At 34.3% G+C, this 10,315-nt stretch overlaps 1 protein-coding gene across 1 annotated transcript; it reads left to right on the forward strand.

Annotated features, from left to right (window-relative positions):
* Positions 1-2,599: 2,599 nt before the first annotated feature.
* On the forward strand, positions 2,600-3,037 carry LOC114757537 (uncharacterized). The gene has a single exon (XM_028946615.1). It carries the CDS (start codon positions 2,600-2,602, stop codon positions 3,035-3,037), a length of 438 nt encoding a protein of 145 aa, XP_028802448.1.
* The last annotated feature ends 7,278 nt before the right edge of the window (positions 3,038-10,315 follow it).

Consider the following 10,315-nt stretch of genomic DNA (forward strand, 5'->3'; position numbering starts at 1 on the left):
TGTTGGTGCTATAGGTCAACCTGAAGTTGACTCAACACTTGGGAAGGCCAATGAGCAAAAGGTAGATTCAAGGGAGCTGAATCTGAGCTACCTAGTTGAGGCTACAAAAGGGAGTTCTCTTTGTTCTCTTAAACTCCCTAAGTTAATCCCTTCTATTGTTCAACCCCCGACCCTTGAACTGAAGTCTCTACCTTCTAATCTTAAATATGCATTTCTTGAGCATGATGAACACTTGCCTGTGATTATTTCAAATGCTTTATCCGCTGATGAAGAGGCTAAGTTGCTTTGTGTGCTTAGGAAAAACAGAGAGGCGATTGGGTGGACATTAGCTGATATTCCTGGGATCAGTCCAACTGTTTGTACCCATAGGATACTACTTACTGAGGACTCCAAACCTGTTAGACAGCCCCAGAGGCGTCTTAACCCATTGATCCTAGATGTTGTGAGAAAAGAAGTCACCAAACTTTTGAGTGCAGGGATCATATATCCTATTTCTGATAGTGAGTGGGTTAGTCCGGTTCAGGTAGTACCTAAGAAGAGTGGGTTGACTGTAGTTAAAAATGACAATGATGAGTTAATCCCCACTAGGGTTCAAATTCGTGGCGGGTATGCATTGATTATAGGAGGCTTAATGAAGCCACTAGGAAGGACCATTTCCCATTGCCTTTTATTGATCAGATGTTAGAGAGATTAGCGGGAAAGAGTCATTACTGCTTCTTAGATGGGTTCTCTGGATACTTTCAAATCCCTATAGCTCCTGAGGATCAAGAGAAGACCACTTTCACCTGCCCGTTTGGTACTTTTGCTTATAGGAGGATGCCTTTTGGTCTTTGTAATGCTCCTGGTACTTTTCAACGCTGCATGATGTCTATATTTTATGATTTTCTTGAGCATTGCATGGATGTTTTCATGGATGATTTTACAGTTTATGGTGAGTCATTTGATGCTTGCTTATCTAGTCTTGATCAAATCCTAGCTCGATGTATTGAGAAGAAGCTCGTTTTGAACTATGAGAAATGTCATTTCATGGTAACTCAAGGCATCGTGCTAGGACATGTGATTTCTAAAATGGTATTCAGGTTGACAAGGCAAAAGTTGAGGTTATTTCTTCCTTGCCCTACCCTTCTTCACTTAAGGACTTAAGATCCTTTCTGGGGCATGTTGGTTTTTACCGCAGATTCATAAAAGATTTTAGCAAAATATCTCTGCCTTTGTCAAAGCTTCTTCAAAAAGATGTTGACTTTGTTTTTGATGATAACTGTAAGCATGCATTTGATGAACTGAGACATAGACTGATTACCCCTCCTATTCTGACTGCCCCTAACTGGGAACTTGCCTTTGAACTGTCTTGTGATGCTTCTAATGGTGCTGTTGGAGCAATGCTTGGCCAAAGAGATGGTAAGGTCTCTAAGGTCATTGCTTATGCATCAAAAACTTTGGATGCTGCTCAGTGTAATTATACAACCACTGAGAAAGAGTTGTTTGCCATTGTGTTTGCTTTGGATAAATTTAGGCCATATTTGATCAACTCTAAGGTTGTAGTGTTCACAGATCATGCAGCTGTTCGGTATTTGTTTAAAAAGCCACAGTCTAAGCCTCGACTGCTCCGTTGGGCTCTACTTATGCAAGAATTCAATATTGAGATCAAGGATCGAGCCGGAGCAGAGAATCATGTTGCAGATCATCTCAGTCGACTTCCTAGTGATACAAGGGGAGTAGATGATTCTAATTTAGTTTGTGATGATTTTCCTGATGTTGCTCTATGTGCTGTGGGTTTGAAAGAACCCTGGTTTGCTGACTTGGTTAATTATTTGGTATTAGGATTGATTCCTGATTATTTGTCTCCATTTCAGGTGAAGAAGCTCAAGAGAGAAGCCCAGTACTATGTATGGGATGAACCACACCTGTGGAGAATTTGCAATGACCAGATCATTAGAAAATGTGTACCAGAGATAGAATTCCAATCCATCCTTTCTGCTGCCATTCATTGAGTTGTGGGGGACACTTTAGCGCTAAAAAGACCTCTAGGAAAGTATTAGATGCTGGATTTTACTGGCCAACTTTGTTTAAGGATGCTTACTTGTATTGTAAGGCATGTGATAAATGCCAGAGGTTTGGGGGGCTAGGTAAAAGGCATGAAATGCCGCAGCACCATATGTTATTCTGTGAGGTATTTGATGTTTGGGGAATTGATTTTATGGGTCCCTTTCCACCGTCTGCAGGTTTTAATTACATATTGTTAGCAGTAGATTACTTATCTAGGTGGGTAGAAGCCATCCCTACTAGGAAAGATGACGGCCAAACGGTCTCCAAGTTTCTTAAGTCTATCTTTTGTAGATTTGGGGTACCAAGGGCTATAATAAGTGACAGAGGTACCCATTTTTGCAACCGGATTATCAATGGTTTGCTTGCAAAGTTTGGGGTTACCCACAAAACATCCACTGCTTATCATCCACAGACAAATGGGCAAGCAGAAGTTTCTAACAGAGAAATCAAGCAGATCTTAGAAAAGATAGTGAAGCCTTCGAGAAAGGATTGGAGCTTGAGGTTGGACGAAGCACTCTGGGCATATAGAACTGCCTTCAAAACACCGATATGAATGTCCCCATACCGGCTTGTTTATGGGAAAGCATGTCATATTCCGGTTGAACTGGAGCATAAGACCTACTGGGCAGTGAAGATGTGCAATATGGACCTAGAGGAATCTGGTCTGGAAAGGAAGTTGCAGTTACAGGAACTAGAAGAGATGCGGTTGGACGCTTATGAGAGTTCCCTCATATATAAAGAGAAAACCAAGCAGATTCATGACCAAAAGATACTGCGAAAGCACTTTCAAGTTGGTGACCAAGTACTACTTTTCAAGGCCCGATTTGCACTCAAACCAGGAAAGTTTAAAACCCGTTGGGATGGGCCATACAAAGTCACCAAAGTGCATGACTTCGGGACGGTAGAGCTACTTGATGAGGCTAGTGGATCAGAATTCAAAGTCAATGGACACCTTCTCAAGCTCTACCACGATAGTACAAAACCTCCATGAGGCCAGGTTGTCCCTTTCCTCTCTCTATCTCTCATATCATGCATATGTCTACCTGTGAAATGTTTTGAACATGAATGTTTGAGATAAGTGTGGGGGGAGGGCCATTCCAGTAGTAGTAGTTAGGATTAGTTTTTTTTTTTTTCTTTTCCCTTCTTGTTAGTTAATAAATGCTCCAAGCTCTCTACTTTACCCACTCAACACTTAGTCTTTATATGGGAGTCTGGTAAGGATAGTGTGTTTTGAAATACATTGAGGACAATGTATTGACTAAGTGTGGGGGAGGACCTCCATTTTCTACATTTGTAGCCTTTCTATTTCACATTGAAATTCTTTGATTGATTGAGCCCTACTAATTCTACCATTAGTATTGGTGATTCTGTTGCTCACTATGCCCCGTACTTTGACTATTGCTACTCTGTTTTGAAAAAAAAAAAACAGAGAGACTTTCACTAGTTTAATTTTGAGTTATGCTTGTTCATGATTGAATATAATGCTTTGATTTATGATACTCCTACAGCTAATAATTTGAAGTAGTTTGATTAATGCTTTGTGATTAGTTTAGTGTCTAATTAGCCAATGTAAGTGAACATGAGAGAATAAACCTTGTTGGAAGATTTTTGGGCCTAATTTCCTTTCTTTGTGTGTGATTATCAACTTAATTTTTCATTCTGCAGAACTTGTTTCAACTCTTAGTCTAATTACATTGTGATTATATGATAAAAGTGATTGAGGCATTCATATTTATAACCCTATTATCCCAAACACAAACCTCTATCATTTTTATCCATTGCATACCTTTTGAGCCTTCACTTTCTTTTTATTCTCGTTTTCGACAAGCGACAATGCATGTACATCTCAATTGCATTCTCAAAGCATCTTAACATACTCATGACTTGTCATATCATAGAATGTTGCTACTATCTTTCATAATGTGTTTGAATGCCAATTTCAAAAAAAAAAAAAGGAAAAAAAAAGAAAAAAAAAGAGAGGAGTGAAAAAAAAAAGTTGAATATGAAAAAAAAACAAAAAAAAATAGAAAAAGAACAGAAAAGTAAAAAGAAAAAAAAAAGGAGTATGGGAAATAAGGCATTCCTTTGGATTCTGTGAAGTAGCAAAAGTAGCTCTGTGAAACATGATTTTATGGAATATCTAGTGGTATTTAAGATGCTTATCATTCATATGTGCATGCATAGTTCTTGTCATTTTATGTGGCCTAATTCCATCATTACAACCCTTTAAAGTCCTCATGATTTATTGTATAATTGTGGTAGTAATTGAGACAATAGAGTTGTTACAAGCCTATGATAGAGTATGAATTAAGTAGATCTGAGTGAAAATTACCCCAATGAGGTGACATGAGTGAAACACTATTATCTTTAGAGCTTTCTCTCATTTATTCACTTTCAAGGTTGATTACATACTTGACTAATCCTTTGCATTGGTTTTAACTATGAATTTTGCTAGTTTGTTAGATATCATTTATTGGATTATTATATTCTTTTCATGAATTTGTATAACTCTTTAATTGCTCTTGGTGTTAGTCTTGATTTTTCATGTGATTGATCATTTTGCTCAGGAGTGCAAAAGTTCAAGTGTGGGGAAGTTGATAAATGCTGATTTTAATATATTGTTTGATATCTTTTTAGAAATATTTATCAATTAAAGTGGGATAAATTGCATTGATTGTAGATATTTTGAATCAAATATTAATTGCATGAAATTAGAGATTTAATAGAAGATCTTATCATATTTTTATCTCTTTTTAAATAATTGATTCTGGATTTTATGATAGCATCTCATTTTATCTTTTGCAGGCCTTAAAAATAAGGAAATAAAGATCATAGAAAGCTGAAAGGAAGGAAATAAAAAAATGCAAAAAGAAGGAAATTGGAGACACAGCTTGGATGGCATCAGATATGATATTATCTATATTTTTATGGATTCAAAAAGAGGACACAGAAATTATCCACATGCCTATCTTTGAGATTTGATTTGGATATATATTATATCTCCTCCTTCACGCAGATATCACAGCCGCCGCCCCCATTCCATTCCTATATATACCACCGTACACACACTCATATTCACACGCCTCGTCCCCGCTCCACAGATATACACCAGTTCTCACGCAATCACAAGCGGCGCACCCATTCAATTCTCATATTCCCCCTTCGGCCAAAGACGCACTTCACCCATAGTGGCGCGTTGTCCACCTATTCCACAGGCTTCATTATCATCATCCATCTCTTCCATAACTATCGTCATCACCGTCGGCCCCCATTATTTGTATTCTTCTACAAATAATCTTCACACCCACTTTCTCACCAAAGCCTCCATGAATTCTCATTGCTTCAAAAATATTGTGGATTCTGCTAGAGTCATGAGAGGCTAATTTCCTTGTGCTTCTTGAAGATAGAGGAGTAGCTTGAGCTTGGAGCTTCAACTAGGGGAGTATTTAGTTTTCCAATTAATTTTCTCTTGGACTTCATTAGATTTTTCCTGTGTTAGGAATGTTTTCATTTGATTTGGAGACTGAGATTATGCGTTATAATTTCTGTTAATTGGATTTTTGCAATTTAATTTGAGTTGTATTACTTGGGATTTGAGTTCATATATATTTCCTTTGCATTCATTAAAATTATCTTATCTGGCGCGTTGTTAGATTTTATGATTGAGATGTATTGCAATTGAGTGTCTCCGTGAGCATTCTTTGAGAGGGAAACAAGTTTTATTAACTCAATTTAAATTGCACGTTAAGTGGTTTTTAAAAGTAACTTAATAACTTGATTACTATCTAGCGTTTAGGGTAGTTAAGTGTTGAGTTTACTTGACCCAAACCGTGTTTGGGGTTGTTTCTCTTAACTTGGTGAATTATTTTACTCCTATATCTTTTATTAAGCAAGGATAGCTACATTCTGTTTTCAAGAAGCATTCTCATTACTGATTTTCTAAAATTCAAATTTGCATTTTTCATTCTTTCTTTATTAAAAATACCCAAAAAAAATAGTTTAGATTTATTTCTTATTTTCATAATTAGTTTTATTAATTGAAAAATCCTTTTTCAACCCCCCTTTTTATTCTTTGTCACTTAGTTAACTTAGGAATTAATAAAAGGCTCCTCAAGAGACACGACCCGAGTTGTGCTTTACTGCATAATTTGGTTTTATTTTTGATTTAACCCAAGGCGACTAAAAAGGTTCAAATCAAGGGTCTTGCGTTTCTTAGTGTACATGTTTAAATTGATTGATGCGTTGAAGTCAGTTTAGGTCTAACACTAATATTCATCATTATAACCTTCTAAGAGAAGTCAAATGCAAAGAAGCTTTCTTCCTTTGTTTCCGTATGAGGGTTGAAATGTTTATATACCAGTTTTCTTTTCTTTTTTCTTTTTTCTTTTTTTTGGCCAACATACCAGTAGTTAACACGTAATGGCTCTTCAGTCCCAACAGAGAACGACTTATAATTCCTTTTGAAGTTAATATGCATTGGTCCCTTCTCACCTTTCAATGACCATTATCTGTTGTAATCTATCTCCTAATTGCTACAAGGAAATCAAGGTCAAGTTCACAGTGCAGGTGACCCTGAATCCTCGTTGGATGCTTCAGATCAAGCAGCATTGACAAACCTGAGTGATGTACCCCGAAACCGTCCTGTTTTTGCCATGATCATCTTTCAGAGGCTGTATAATGTAAGTTTTTTGAATTAAAAAAAACTCTGGCTTTGCATTTCTAATTTCCCTCTTTTATTTCATTAGTATAATGCCTTGCGTTGAAGTTTGAAGTCAATTTATATCTGCAAAAGATTGATTTGAAGTGTGTCTGATGTGACTCTGGTTCAATACTGAATCAATATTGAATAATGTGGGCAGGCTAGTGGCGGGGGCCTGTAAAAACTTTCAAGAGGTCTTACACCTGAAACTTTGTATGATCATTGTTCAGGAAAGACTAGCTTGCTCACTTTGTTCGCGTGCAAAGAAGGGCACTTGAAGTGCGGGTGGAGAAGAGTTGAGTTGATGGTCTTTTAACTCTGTGAAAGGACGTAAAAGGAAACTAAGAAGAGCACTTAAAGAAATTATAGAATGAGATGTTATGATGAATGAGATATTAAAGTTTATTAGCGTTGTGGTATCCATCCAGTTGACCTAATGGGATAAAGCTGCTTGTTCTTCTAGTTAAATGTTAATGAATTATTTGAAAGTAGTTAAAAGAATGAAGGCATTCGAACTTCAAAAGTACTCCATCTAGCTGTGCTATCCATCTAGTTGGGTTAATACATTTGATACATTCTCTTTCTTTATTTATCCTACTATTTTACCCGTTTATATATAAGGTATATTCCAAAAAAAATTGCATTTGCTACATATCAATTGCTTTTAACTGTTTTCTTAAACTGCACAATTTAATTAAAAGGATCTTATAATAAGAGATGAAGGGAGTGGAAATAAGTAAGCTGAACATTTTTTTCCCCCTAGTTAAGCTTGAAAGGTCATTCAGGCTAAGTTAACGTTTTTATTCCAATGACGTTAACCAAAGTGGCTTGAATTAATTCACAGAATAAATCAGGCTTGCCTGCATCTATCAGAGAACTATCCGCAAAACATATTCTTTGGATTATAGAACTAGCTTTTTAGTTTTTAATATTACAGAAGGAGGTGAAGAAAAAAACAAGAAGAAACGAAGAAACGATTTGGACTAGGATCATTTGTAAAAATAAGGGGTTAAACAATACTCATGCCAATGTGCCTTGAATGATCCACATCTCAGGATCATAAGCACATTAAACTGTCTATGGAGTGAGAGGCCTCATAGTCTAGGTGCAATGACGTGATTATCAGAGGCATGCCCTACCACTAAGCTAATAACCCGTCATGTGAGCCTCCCGCTGGGGTCCTGCTATGCCTAAAGCAAGAGAAGCCATATCTCTTAATATAAGATCGATTTAACTAATTTGATTATATTAAGTAAGTTAGGTAATTCAGTTAATTATAAGAAATCACATGTTTTTTTCCCTAAAGTACTATAATTATCTTTATTAATATATTTCTTTCCTTTTCTATTTGATTATGGTTGAAGGAGCATCAACATGGATAACTTAAGAAAAATTGTTTGATATAAGAAATAAGTCTTATATGTAAGATCAAGATCAACTCGATGATTAGATCTTATATTAAGGCCTTTTCTTTTTTCTTTTTAACAAAACTCCTCAATCCGTAACCGAGCAAAACGTGCATTGAGGACTGTAAGTTAACACACACAAAATTTGCAAAACTAATCACCATCTAAAGCCTTTTTCACCGATTCATGCGATGGGGCAAGATTTTGAATAAGAGGGTCATCAAGGAGGAAATATCTTTGAGCTTGCCCTGAAAAGATCTCAAGAGGGATTTCTATAGTACTTTTATAATTTCTTCAAGCGCGTTTGCGTGTCGTATGATAATAGTCAGACTTGACACTTTTGTATAATATGTCTGCAATCAGGCTTTAAGATTCTTTAGATGATCTCAGAATTTTGCAATGTGCCTTCAATAATAGTTATTGAATTTTGGGTTAATATAATTTTTTATCCTTCAAATTTGCTCTTATTTTGATTTTGGTCTCTTAGATTTCAAACCATAACTTTTTATCCTTTAAAGGGGTAAAATATTCCAGATTATTATTGAATTATAATGACCAATATTTTAAACAAGAAGAAACTTAAAAAACCCAAAAAAACATATGATTTAAATTTTGGGAGGTGCAAATTAAAATAAAGGCAGGTCTAAAGTGAACAAAAATTGTATCAACCCTTAAATTTTTATGAGCTTTTGAGACAGCCTTTGGGTCACACTTTTTTAAAGGAAATTTGTTCACATATTCTTATGCATGCAAGGTGTTTTTCTTTTAAAAAAAAAACACACACACACTTTAACAAAAAATGCTTCAGTTTTTTCGTGAAAAAATGGTTCCCATATAATCATTCGTACACAGGGAAAATAGTATAATAATGATTTTTAATACTGGAAATAAATAAATTAGAATAATTTAATTATTGATAATTTTGAATTTTATTGTCGAACGAATAAAAGCTTTTAATTATAAAAAGTAATATTCATGCATTTGAAATTAAATAAATATTTTTTAATTACTTCAATTGAAATGAAATCTTTTTAAAAAATTAATCTGGTTAATATCATACTGTGTTCTGGTCAAAAAATATCATATTGCGTCATAAACTTTGTTCCTAACAAAAATTTTAAGTATCATCTTACGAAAATTTCAATCGTTCTTTGTTATTCATGTACCATATGAATAATAATTAAATGTTTTGATAATGCGTAGCCATTCCAAACCACATACTTCCAAGAGAATTGAGGGGAGTATATTAATATACCCAACCTAATTCACGCTTAACCTGGAATATAAAAAAAAAATCTTAATATAAGACATATTTAACTAATTTGATTAGATTAAACAAATTAAATAAATTAATTAATTATAATAAATATAATATGTTTTTTTCTAAAACACCATAATCATTTTCCTTAATATCTTCTCTCTCTATTTCTACTTGATTATGGTTAGGGGAAATCTATAGGGGTAACTTAGAAATAATTTGATAAGTATGATAAATAAATCTTATATTTAAGATAAAAATTAATTTAACAATTAGATTTTATATTAAAAATTAGAAGAGTGTTTGTATACGCGCGCGTATGTGTGTGTATAATCTAGTAAAGCGAAGGCAAGTTGAAAATCTTACGAGGCGTGGGTGAAACAAGAGTTAAAGTGCGTTTGCGTCCGGGGCATATTATATTCTGTATCTTAAAATATTTTATTATGTATTTAATATTTTAAAATACTTTTTAAGTATATACAATATTTTGAAGTTTTTTTATGTATCTAGTATTTTAAAATATTTTATGTATTTAATGTCCCAAAATATTTTTTGGTACATCTAATATCAAATAAAAAATGTTTTAAAATGTCAGACATACCTAAAAAATATTTTAAGATACCAAATATATTACAAAATATTTTCAAGATGTTAGATATATTTAAGAAAATAGTCTGCGTTGGTGATGCATTTTAACCTCCAAACAATTTCTTTTTTTGTCACAACATGGATTCGAATTATACCTTTTAGATGGTGTCTGAATAAAAATAAAATTATAGTCTTAAAAATATTTTTATGATATATTTAAAATAAATATACAAAAAAGTTTTTAAAAAATAATTTTGGATTTATCCAAACACCATTAATTAATCTGGCAAACGCGGAAACGGGCCAGGCAAATGTCAG

The sequence above is a fragment of the Neltuma alba genome, unplaced genomic scaffold (assembly GCF_004799145.2).
Source record: "Neltuma alba isolate B1F8T4 unplaced genomic scaffold, ASM479914v2 tig00010609_pilon, whole genome shotgun sequence".
In the NCBI taxonomy this organism is placed as follows: Eukaryota; Viridiplantae; Streptophyta; class Magnoliopsida; order Fabales; family Fabaceae; genus Neltuma; species Neltuma alba.